Source organism: Vanessa tameamea, chromosome 28 (assembly GCF_037043105.1).
Source record: "Vanessa tameamea isolate UH-Manoa-2023 chromosome 28, ilVanTame1 primary haplotype, whole genome shotgun sequence".
Taxonomy (NCBI): domain Eukaryota; kingdom Metazoa; phylum Arthropoda; class Insecta; order Lepidoptera; family Nymphalidae; genus Vanessa; species Vanessa tameamea.
The window spans coordinates 6,648,435-6,660,811 of NC_087336.1; the positions used below are offsets into that span (position 1 = coordinate 6,648,435).

The following is a 12,377-nucleotide window of genomic DNA, read 5'->3' on the forward strand; positions in this document are numbered from 1 at the left end:
AGCCCAACATCAGATATTAGTACAGTCACCCCGAGATAGATTCAATTCTTTGTTATAAGTGGTACTTGAGCGGCGAGAGGGCAAACAAAAACACGTTCTGTTATAAAAACAAGCGAAGGTTTTGTATTTAATTAAATAAATATCTGCATCGAATACACTTTTCGTTTACTATAGAATAATTTAACGTGTGAGTATTAGAACTTTATACTTGATATTTTAAGGTATATTTCCGTTATAACCGATGTATTTGTTCCATTTTTATGCGATGTTGATTCTCGTGTTCATATTAAGTACTTTGGGATAACGCTACAGATATTTAATTTGTTTTTATTTTACAAAATAGAGCTGACCGGTCTATTCATAACCTTGGAGCTAGAGACTCCCTTCGAGATGTTTTTAGCAAACTAGATAAAAAAGCGTGAAATAATACTTGTTGAATTTCAAGCATATGGGTATATAATATATATTATTGTATTGAACTAAAATAATATGTCTCAAATTTTGGAAAATACCAATTACTGAGTTTCTTGCCGTTTCTCCTTGGTGGAATCTACTTTCCAAACCGGTGGTGGTAGCTGTACGTTTAATTCAACCCTGTCATTCCAAAAGTGCTTGTAAAAGCCTACTTGAATAAAGTTATTTTGACTTGATTTGACTTGAACTCTTGGATATAAAAATAGATATCCACTCTGTTTCTTGAGTCAGTAGTGTTTATCTCATGCTCGGTGATGAAAAACGCTACGGACACATGCAGTTAGATAAAATTCTACTTCGGATAAGTTCCAACCCCTAAATAGGAGGAATTTGCTCAGGAGTGACACATTTAGCGGCCATTACTTTCTCCAACAGCCTTTCTTATATTTCTACTGTTCTCTATGTCATAATACAAGCTGAAACTTAAGTTTCTACCGCCTAACATTAAGTTAATACTTCCTTTGATTAGACAATCTATATATCCCTTTAATTTGAAGCAAGAGGTAACTTTATTCTCTCGCGTGAGGAAGCACTTTAATTCTCTCTAAAAAATAATGTATAGTTTCATCACTGTTATGTTGTTCGTCTATCGCGCTCGTGTGCGTTCAGAAAAACATCAAAATATTACTTCAAGCAGGTAGGCTTTTAAAAGCACTTGCGAATCGATGTTAAAGTTAAATTGAATGACACGTAACAGACCTGTAAAGTCCCACTGCCGGACAAATACCTCCTACTGAGAAGGAAATTTGGAGCTTATTCCACTACGCTACAACAGTGCGGGTGGAAACACGAGACCTAATATCATCCGATATATTCAGGTTTCCTCACGTTGCTTTCTTCGCTGTCTAACACAAGTGAAATATAAACCCTAATCAAACTCACATAAGAGAGAAGTGATGCTTGCACGGGTTTCAAGTAGCTTAAAAACCCACCCACATTTTGGCCTTTTTTATGATATAGGTAGGCGGACGAGCAAATGATGGTAAGTGGACTCATCTCACGCTTTAAGAAATATTAACCATTCTTTACATCGCCAATGCGCCACCAACCGCGGGAACTAAGTTGTTGTGGCCCTTGTGCCTGTAGTTACACTGTCTCACTCACCCTTCAAAACGCAACACAACAATACAGAGCAATGCTGTTTGGCGGTAGAATATAGGTATATATATTTGATGAGTGGGTGGTACCTTGCGCAAAGCCCTACCACCAAGTAAAAATCGAACAGTATAGAATCAAAAAACGTTGTAACCACGTGACATTTAGTTCGCTAATGATCATTTTTAATATGAGAATAAAAGGCAACAAATCAAAATCGGCCATTATTAATATTCGATGTACCACTAAAGATGGCCACTCTCGTCAAGCGAATACAATTATAAAAACGTGTTTTGTACGTTGTTCGACATTGTGCTGAACACTCGCGGGCGAGACGGTGATAACAATCGCCTTGTTTACATAAATAAACGTTGTATATCGAGCAATGAAGTTGTTTATTGTACTATGACGACGCTCTTACAAGGTTAGTGTTATTCAAAATATAATTTTACTTATCAATATACTCGTAATGCGAAAGTGTGGCTGGATGGATGTCTGTGACTCAATCACGCTAGAACGGCCGAACGGATCTGAATGAAACTTGGCAGAGAGATAGATTATAATCTGGACGTAGGCTACTTTTTATCCCAAAAAATTAACGCGAAGCCGCGATTTTTAACTAGTGACATTTATAAGTTAAGTTTAATTTTATTTAAGACTTTTAAACTATGATGTATCTTTCTTTTTCGAATGTCAAATCAATGGTAACAGAGAGCGAGAGGGAGGATATTTTATAAAACGGATAAAGATATCATAAAATAAAACTAAACAAACATACACAACTTATAGAATATACATCGTCCAAAACATTCTTCTGAGGCACTGTACCAGCACTCTGGCTGTGTCTGAACTGCTACACTGTCACTAGTAGTGGGGACCAGCTTCTAAGATGGCTCTTTTGTTATGTTTTTGGTATCTATGAGTGGCGTTTCAAAACCCAGTTGAATTTATTAAAGTTATTTAAGTAAAAACATCTTGCTGTTTATGCGTATTCAAGTCATGACCGTGTCATCGGATACTGTGTGAATTGCTGTTATAGAGCTGATTGTAAGCTGATATAGTTTTGAGGGAAGCATTAATAGAGCCGAGTTCACTAGTGGTTAGAACATCTTTATCGTATACAGATTTTTCTTGTACTTAATTAGTTTTTATGAATATGACCTCCTAAAAGTCTTTACCTGCGACCGCGCCGGTTGTTATGAAGTTTATCTATATACTTATTATGTAAAGATGATGCTAATCAATTAGGGTCATTGAACTGCGTGCGTAACGAGTTCTGTACCAGCTGTGTAGAGACCTGATATGATACGTGACGTTACTCGGGACCGAAAAGATTAAAATTTCAAGAGCAACAGGACCAACAGCAAAAATGTGTCTATCCCGTTTGCTGTCGCTATTCCGAACGCCGTCAAAGCTAATAATTACATCTCCACGCGATTTATTGATATGTCTGCTATTTTACACTACAAAGATTGATCTATAAATATATCTATTTTGTAATACAACAATATCAGCTTAAGTACTTATATCCATATTTAATTTTACTTTTAAAGTTCTGATAACCACTCTACCGATATACCATAGACTATTAAATATATCGACCAATGGTATATCGGCAATTCAAGGTCAAAGATTTTTATTTGTTTTTACTCCTTCCTTAACTTGAAAAGGTTCTGTAACATCGAATAGCGGGCCACCTCATAAACGTTTGAAGGGTTAGCAAGAACTACCTATATTTTTTTCGCAATTTTTTCGCAAATCCATAGTGAAAATCATAGATTATTCAAGCTTTCGACCAATGATGTCGCCTCAATTTGCTGTCAAATGGTGTTTATTTGGCTTTTTACCTGTAATGGTTGGAATAGAGTGTATGTGTATTATTTTATTCAAGTAGGCTTCCACCAGTAAGAATACGAATCTCCACCAGCTTCCTTTGTGGTCATTTAATTTCGGTTGCTTTGAAATAAGTTTCTAGTGTTTATACATTTTTCGAGAACTAAGAAAACGGTAATATTTTTAATCACATTCGCAGTCATCCGCGTCATCCGCAGGACAGATTTCATAACGATGGCATTTTTGTGGAAAACAAAATCCAAAAAAATATTGAAATAATATCGTTTTCCATCTCGCATTTTTAAGTTTGGACCGATAATTATTATTTTAATATTGATAAATAACCAGTGTTTAATTTTTATAATTCAGAAGAAAAAATTAGATTTAAACTGATAATTAAAAAAAAAAATTAACTCAAAAAGGGTTCACTTTTGCATCATGCATATAGGGGTTAAATTTTTCACAAATAGTTACCCCTACTACCTCCAAACAGAAATATCCTGTCCAGGTATCAACAAATTCTAACTTCACACTATTTTATATTTAATACATATAAGAAGAATAACAACAAGGATCATATTTATTTAATGATTACACCTTAATATTTTCTTTTTAAACAGATGTCAACAGCGCTCGCTAGTGTGCCGAAATACAAATTGAATAATGGAAGGGACATACCGGCTATCGCCTTGGGAACCTTCCTGGGTTTCGACGAGGTGAGTGACTTTCTTGTTTCTTCATATCGTCATACACAAATTACATTATATGACGACACTAATCTTGCATATTTGTAAAAGTTAAACTGTGATTATAAGTTTAAAATTTAAAACAAAACTTTTGACACTTGGTGAATTTAACCGCCATTTTATATTATTCTGTGTTATTAATCTATTTTTCTTAAGTTGAATTTACAAAGAAGTTAATTTTAATTCTTATCTGAATTAAAAGTTAGTCTCTTGTTATTAAATTATCTCAGACTGAATATTCAATATTTTTAAAATTAAATTCTAACCAAATACATGAAATGTTTGAAACAAGTATACGCACACTGTATATTTTGTACTTTATAAAATTTGTTTACAACTCAGTGTTCAATTAAAATTACTAAAAACGTATTTTGTACTCAGAACACTGAATAGGTAGCGTATAGAGATGTTCGAATGAAAGGCGTGTCGCTTAATAGATCTAAGCAATACGCCTTCTTTAATGAGACTGGAGAAGTGGAACATTTAATATTTTTGGAGTTTAACATATAAACACCAAGCTTTCGTAGCAATTCTCCACGCCACTAAATATAAAAAAATACCAAAAAGATAAAATCCTAAATTATACTAATGTATAATGTTTATAAATGCCGCTGTTACTATTGGAGACCTGTCACTCACAGGCGTCAACATTCAATACTTAAATTTACAGCACAAACAAATAACAAACTCGCTATCCCAAAGTGTTATACGATGTTATAAAAATTGAGGTTATTTCTTAAAACCATACGTTTCAACAGCGTGGCATGGCGAAATCACAAAACAAGCAGCTGAGAGACGTGATCCTCGGAGCCATCGACGTTGGCTACAGACACTTTGACACGGCTTCAGTATACGAGACGGAAGGGGAAATCGGAGAGGCTGTCAGGATGAAAATTGAAGAAGGAGTCGTCCGGAGAGAAGACGTCTTTATAACTACTAAGGTATTACTTTTGTTATACTATATGAATAACTTCTTAAAGAGAAAGAGAGTTGGCTCATCACTGGCACGAGGGATGAAACCTCTTAGATCCCATCGGGCCGTTTAAATATAGCGTCTGTGAAGCTATTGGCTCTTTCGCATGACAGTCTTCCTAAAGTAAGTTTAATATAATGTTAATGTATCTTAACATTCATATTATGCTGCTGAAAAAATACTCCATTGGAAATAACTGTAAAGATTTAGTCGTAAGTCGTAAGCAATTATTTACGATAAGATTTAAAACAAGTTCAAATTCAACAGTTTAGCATTTTCAAAACTATGATAACAGTTTTTTTATGTTTATATTTCAGCTGTGGAACACTCAACATAAGAGAGAGCAAGTGGTGAAAGCCTTAAATGAATCGCTCCAGAAGATGGGGCTGAACTATGTAGACCTTTACTTGATGCACTGGCCAATCGGACTTAACGTGAGATATTAATTTAAAAATTTCAAAGGATTTTCTTCTATAAATCTAACGATTTCATAGATTTTAATATATTTTTTTCATTATACGTCGGTATTACCTATATAACTTACAATGCCTCGTCTTATTTAATGGCGACAGTTTTTTCATTTTTCACCCAGCGGATCGGAATGCGAATCAACGGGGAAATCCTGCACTGTTGCTACACGTGAAAAAGTGGTCATGATTTGTTCATATTTAGATCGGCATTTTTAATCAATAAAATACAATTTGCTATTTTACTCCAAATATATCTCAGGAGGACTACAGTCACTCCGAGGTGGACTATATGGAGACCTGGCGCGGTCTGGAGAACGCACAGCGCTTGGGTCTCGCGAAGTCCATCGGAGTCTCCAATTTTAATAAGGAACAGCTGCAACGGGTGATAGAAAAGGGGAATATTAAGCCTGTCGTTATAGAAATCGAGGTAATTATCTCGATTTTAAAGACATTAGAAAAGCTTTGTGATTATAAAACATTTACCACTAAACGGTAATTATGTTGTCGCTGTACTCGGCGTGTACACATCTCGCACACAGTTTTCGTCTTTTTTTATGTATATTTATAAGATTTTTTCTTGTATTCTTTTTATTAAGACGACACAGTTAATGAAACACAATTGAGTTTCTCTGTAAAAAGAGAAACGACATTTAATGTTTATTTATTAACAATGTCTGTTCCTAAATCACAAGATACTTTATACTTTACTTTATACAATTACGAGATTGATAATATTTTTCATTATTATATTTTTTATAAATTAGTTGTCATGTCACTGCGCGTTCGATGACGGTTGATGCGCGGAATTCAAATTAAAGAATAATACATTTTTTCTTTACATCTCCCCCCCTCCGTAAAGAAAGTCAGGTGAAGATGTTTTTTCATGCACGGTCTTTAATCGTAGATAGGAGCTGGTGTTAGCTTTGAAATGTGGAAAAAAGTGGACTCTGATCTCTTATGTTCAATATTTATTTTGTAAATTGAGTTTGAAATTTTTTGTAAAATTTTGTACGGTCCAAGTTTCAATTCATCAAGCTTCTTTCGATTCAGTTTATTTCCATTTTCTATAAAAACAATATCACCGACTTTGAACTCTATATGTTTTCTATTTTTATCGTAAATTTTCTTGTTATAATTATGTGATTTGATTGTATTTTCTAAAGCTTTTTCCCTAGCCTGGATTAAATCATGGTCAGTCTTCTTCTGTTTCAGCTCATTTGGCAAAATCGTAACATCTGTACCATAAAGTAGGTATTTAGGAGCATATCCAGTAATAGTATGCTCCGTTTCATTGTATTTTTGCACACAGTTGTGGGCTATAGTCGTCCATGCCATTTTAGTGTCATGTTCGTTTATCTTGCACCGGATTTTATTAACCAATGTCTGGTTTAATCTCTCATTTAAGCCATTTGAAAAAGGAGAATTCACTGCTGTAAAAATTATGGGAATATTTTTTTCATCCAAAAATCTTTTAAATTCCTTAGAATTGATACCTGGGTATTGGTCTGATAGTATTAATTCAATACCATCACTTTCTGTACAGTTTCTTATTAATTTAATGAAGTCATTAGCATTTTGAGTACTTGATGTTAGAATATACGCGTACCTGGTAAAATGATCTAATAAAAGATGTAAATATTTCTTTGTTGATCTGGAACCTCCGAAACCTCCAATGGTATCAATAGAGCATATCTGAAAAGGTTTTGTGGCGGGACCCAAGTGGGACATCAACCCATATTTAATTTGTCCTCTTGATTTATTCTTTAAGCATACTGTACAACTTTCACAGATTTTTTTTATGTTTTTAGTCATATTTTCTGCTGTATACACTGAGCTAATCATTCTCTGCATTTGTTTAATTCCTATATGCCCCAGATCTGTATGTACACTTTTCATGAAATCTATGCTAAATTCCTCTGATATAATAATTTTTTCTTTCTTCCTTACTTTTTTGTAGTAAACATTTTGTTTTTTCATTAACTTGTTTTTTCTGCATTGTATATATTCATTATTAACCTGGTCTTTTAGAATATCTTCTAGTGTTATTATATTAACTACTTTTAACTGTTCCTCTGAGTTTTCATTTGGCCCAAGTACCGGGTTTCTGCTTAGACAATCAGCTTCAATGTTGTATCTTCCTGGCGAATATTTAATTTCGAAATCATATTGTGATAAGTAGTATGTTAGATCTCCTAATTCTTCGTCTGTTCTAGATCTTATGTTCATATTTTCCAATGGTTTGTGATCAGAAAATACAGTGAATTTCCGACCTATCAATAGATGTTGCCAATACTTTACACATTCCTTAATTGCCAGACATTCCAGATAGATAGCTTTCTTCCTTTTCTGTACTTCAGTCAATTTTTTCGAAAAGTACGCTACTGGTTTTTCTTCATTGTTATTTTGTGGTTGTTTTAGTACTGCTCCTACTCCTAATATACTAGCATCTGTGTATATATGAATAGGTAGGTTTTGGTCAAAGATTGTTAATATCGGTTGAGAACATAATATTTGTTTCATTTCATTAAATGACTCCTGACATGCATCAGTCCAGTCAAAGGTTTGTCCTTTTCTCAAAAGGTTATGCAATGGTTCCAATTTAATGGCTATATTTGGCACATATTTATGATAAAAATTTATTTTTCCCAAAAATTGCCTCACATTCTTTTGAGTTTTAGGAGTCGGGAAGTTTTTTATTGATATTAAGTTATCTTTCAGTGGTCTGACTGAATTATTTTGTATTATGTGACCCAAGTATTTAACTGTATCAGCTGCAAATGTGCATTTAGAGAATTTTAGTTTTAAGCCTTCGCATTTTATTGCTTCAAAGAGTTTTTCCAAATATCTGATATGATCCGAGAAAGTTTCTGAGAAAACTAAAATATCATCTATGAAACATACTGCGAAATCTCCAAGCTTGTGTTTCCGTATTATATTACACATTATTCTCTGAAATATAGCTGGGGAGGTTTTCAAACCAAATGGCAAACAGGTCCATTGATAGTGTCCCTCCTGCGTCACAAACGCAGTTTTGTGTCTATCTGTGATACGTAAAGGAATTGACCAAAACGCTGAGTTTAGGTCCAGCGTTGAGAAAAACTTGCAATCTCTCGTCTTTAGTATTAGGTCGTCAATAAGAGGGAATGGTTGTGATTGAGGCACAACAATTTTATTTAAGTCTCGAAAGTCGATGCACAATCTTGATCTTTTGTTTTCATCTCTTTTATAAGCTAATGTGACTGGTGCTGCGAATGGGCTATATGATTCTTCTATTATATTTCTTTCCAATAATTTTGCAATTTGATCTTCAATCTCCTTCTTATCTTCTATTGTGCAACGATATGGTCTTTTGGAGCAATATTTTTCTATAAGTAGATCAATGTGTGCTTCATAACCTGTTACCTGTCCTATGTCATATTTGTCCTTTGCAAACACAGACTTATATTTCGAAATTAATTTATCAATCATGGCCTGTTTTTGAAAGTCTAAATGATTTATGCAAATTTTGAACTTTTCTTCAAGTATGTCTTCATTGAAGTTTATTAAATTATCATATTTAATCTCTTTAGAGACTATATCTATTTTGTCTGTTTCCTTGGAAACTATTTCACTTCTTTTTATAGGTAATTTCTGCGTAATTTTTAAGTTTTCGTTTTGAACTAGGTAAAATTCTTTTATACAATCAAGACCCACTAAAAAATCATAATCGAAATTTTCCTTGTCTATTACGAAAACATTCATTTTTTTTTCCACATCAAAGATGGCTATATCAAGTGTTATTACTCCATTTGCCTTTTTAACGCCATTAATCGTTTTTAAATTAGTATTGTTGCAATGACTGGTTTCCTTATTTTTTATTTTTAACAATTTAGAATTTATTAACGAAACGTTAGACCCAGAGTCATAGATTCCAGACACTTCAACATTTTTATTCAGTACTAATTTCACTTTGATCAATGGCGGTACTATTAGTTTTTTGGATCTTCACACTGCAATTCACATTCCAATTCTGAATTATTAACGAGCTTTACTTGCTTTTTATCTTTTTCAGTATTTGAATTTGTTTTAAACCAGCAAGAATCTTCTGAATGATAGCGTACGCCTTTATTTAATTTTTCACAAATGCTACATTTTTTTTTCTCTGGCTTAGTATCTTCTTTCTTCTTAATAAATTTTCTTCTTGAAACTAAATGTTCTAATTTTCCAAGTTCACTAAACAAATTTTTTGTTTCTACGATTTGGTCTTTGTTGATTTTGTCTGTTATAAAATCTGGTAAGCCGGCAGCAATGATATCAATAAGAGTCCCTTCATCTATTGTTTTTCTTACCTCTAGTAAAAGTTTTTCTTTCTTTACTGCATATTCTAGTAAAGATCCTGATTGGTATTTGTAAGATAAAGCATACTTACTAGCAGTCCAACCTCTATTAGCATATGTTTCCAAAAAACATGATTTCCATTTTGACCACTCGGAATGTAAGCTAAGTTTCATCATCATGGAAGAATACCAATCAGTGCATGATTTTTCAAGAAATAATCTGAAGATTTCAATTATTTCTTCTTCTTTTACGATACTAAACCTTGTACATTCTTTTTCAAATACTTCCATCCACTGGTGTGCATTCGAACTTTTACCATCAAATTTTCCAATCACAAACTTGTCAGCTAAATTTTTAATACTTTGTTTTTCTTTGTCTTGTTGACTTTTAACAAATGTTTCCAAAATTTTCACTATGGGATCTTCTGAACACCTTTTACTACCAATAGTCATTTGTTCTTGGGTAGTTTCCTCTAAAAATTGATCCTGAAACATCATGTTTCCATCCTCATCAAAATATGTTTGTAGTATATCCTGTGTTGTTTTTATCCAAACACTTCTAGTTTGATATCTTTTCTTTAATGTATTTTTCACGGTAAAGAAGGTTTTCGAGGTTTGGATATGTTTGTGAAGTGATACTGCTTGATATTCTTCAGGCATAACGAAAACTTTTCCATCTTTTGTGGCAATTGCGGTTATGGCGATATAGTTTGACTTTCCGTCTATTGATGGTTTAATTTCAAATGTAAACTTCAACGACTCCATTTTTTTACAATAAATGTCGTTTTATAAGATTTTTTCTTGTATTCTTTTTATTAAGACGACACAGTTAATGAAACACAATTGAGTTTCTCTGTAAAAAGAGAAACGACATTTAATGTTTATTTATTAACAATGTCTGTTCCTAAATCACAAGATACTTTATACTTTACTTTATACAATTACGAGATTGATAATATTTTTCATTATTATATTTTTTATAAATTAGTTGTCATGTCACTGCGCGTTCGATGACGGTTGATGCGCGGAATTCAAATTAAAGAATAATACATTTTTTCTTTACATATTTACTTTATTGATTAACTAGTATACTAGATATTTCTGGAATGACTTTCATACATTTTCACTAATATCGGTTTGTTCTAGATTCATCCACAAATAATCCAAAAAGAACTCGTCGATTACGCCCAGGCACAGGGCGTCGTAGTGATGGGCTTTAGTCCATTCGGTTCGTTAGTTATGCGGTACGGCATGCACTTCCCGGGACCCAAACTCGATAACCCGTTGCTGTTGGAAATAGCAAACAAGTATGGGAAAACCACTCCGCAGGTTGTTCTCAGGTGGCTGGTAAGTATTCATCAGGTGACGGCAAAATTAAAACTATTCCGAGCTTTGTAAAAATAATTTAGCCTATTTTGTTTGGACTCTGTTATTATTAATTAAATTAAATTAAAATCAAGCTTTTATTTTAGTAGACTACGATATAATGATGGTGGCTTGCGTTATGGTGAAGGTATTCAAAACGGTTACATAAAATGTAACCATTTTGAAGTTTTATTAAAAAATAACTTGCGATAAATTATTGTTTTTTTTTTGTATTTTATCGCTATAATTAACAATAAATTTTATTTAACAGGTGGACAGGAACGTTATACCCATACCGAAAACACTAAAATACAAGCGTTTGAAGGAAAATATTAATATTTTCGACTTTGAATTGACATCTGAAGAGATTGAGAAAATCAACGAGTTCGACACTAAAACAAGATACACTTTACCATCGTTTTGGCAAACTCATCCTTATTATCCGTTTGATAGAATCGATAATCCTATAGCGGATCCATTCGTGAAGAACTAATGCGGGCATCACATAGTTCTCGTTAAGCTTGAACGTTCCATTTTGTCCTCCGAGGTTGAATTGTTGATATTACCCTCCTGCCCAAATAAGGAGTGTAATATGTTAAACTGAATGTATGTATGTGAGTTTTCTTATTTTACTATGACTTTTATATGCCTGGATGTGCGGGGTATCGTTTCGTTAGCCTCCTCACATCACCGCTAGTGATTTTGGTTTAAATCAAGTCATTTATTCAGGACTGTTGTGACTTTTAGTTTTTAAGGTCAAATTGTTTATTTCCATAAACATATTCTTTACTACAGAAGTCAATTAGAGTAAAAACTTAAAGATGATACTCCCGACAAAACATCCGTCTGTAATGTAACAAATAGGGATGTAATAGCGAGCGTCCATTACATTATATTCGAATGTTACAAGCGTGACGTGTTGACGAATATCTGTATAAGTATGTATTGAGTTATTCTAATATTACCAATCGAATGAGACTGTATCGTGTTACATTACAAGCGAAGTGCTGTGTTCGTTGCAATGTTTGTCTGAAGCTGTTTACTGATAAATTATTTTAAGGCCATATTACATGCAAATCCTTTTTGTCGTCTTCCTTTAGCAACT

The 12,377-nt window shown here is 33.3% G+C and overlaps 1 protein-coding gene across 3 annotated transcripts in view; it reads left to right on the plus strand.

Moving 5' to 3' along the window:
* The window catches only part of LOC113391780 (aldo-keto reductase AKR2E4-like), a 168,458-nt gene extending 156,081 nt beyond the window's left edge, over nucleotides 1-12,377 (plus strand). For 2 of the 3 annotated variants that reach the window (XM_064219573.1, XM_026627853.2), the window contains exons 2-7: nucleotides 4,023-4,118; nucleotides 4,907-5,089; nucleotides 5,439-5,555; nucleotides 5,851-6,018; nucleotides 11,054-11,254; nucleotides 11,544-12,377. In XM_064219573.1, the coding sequence (XP_064075643.1) occupies nucleotides 4,023-4,118; nucleotides 4,907-5,089; nucleotides 5,439-5,555; nucleotides 5,851-6,018; nucleotides 11,054-11,254; nucleotides 11,544-11,765 (987 nt within the window). In that variant the 3' untranslated portion in view covers nucleotides 11,766-12,377. Of the gene's footprint in view, nucleotides 1-1,877; nucleotides 1,994-4,022; nucleotides 4,119-4,906; nucleotides 5,090-5,438; nucleotides 5,556-5,850; nucleotides 6,019-11,053; nucleotides 11,255-11,543 lie in introns of those variants that run through there. The other variant, XM_026627854.2, reaches the window with a different exon arrangement.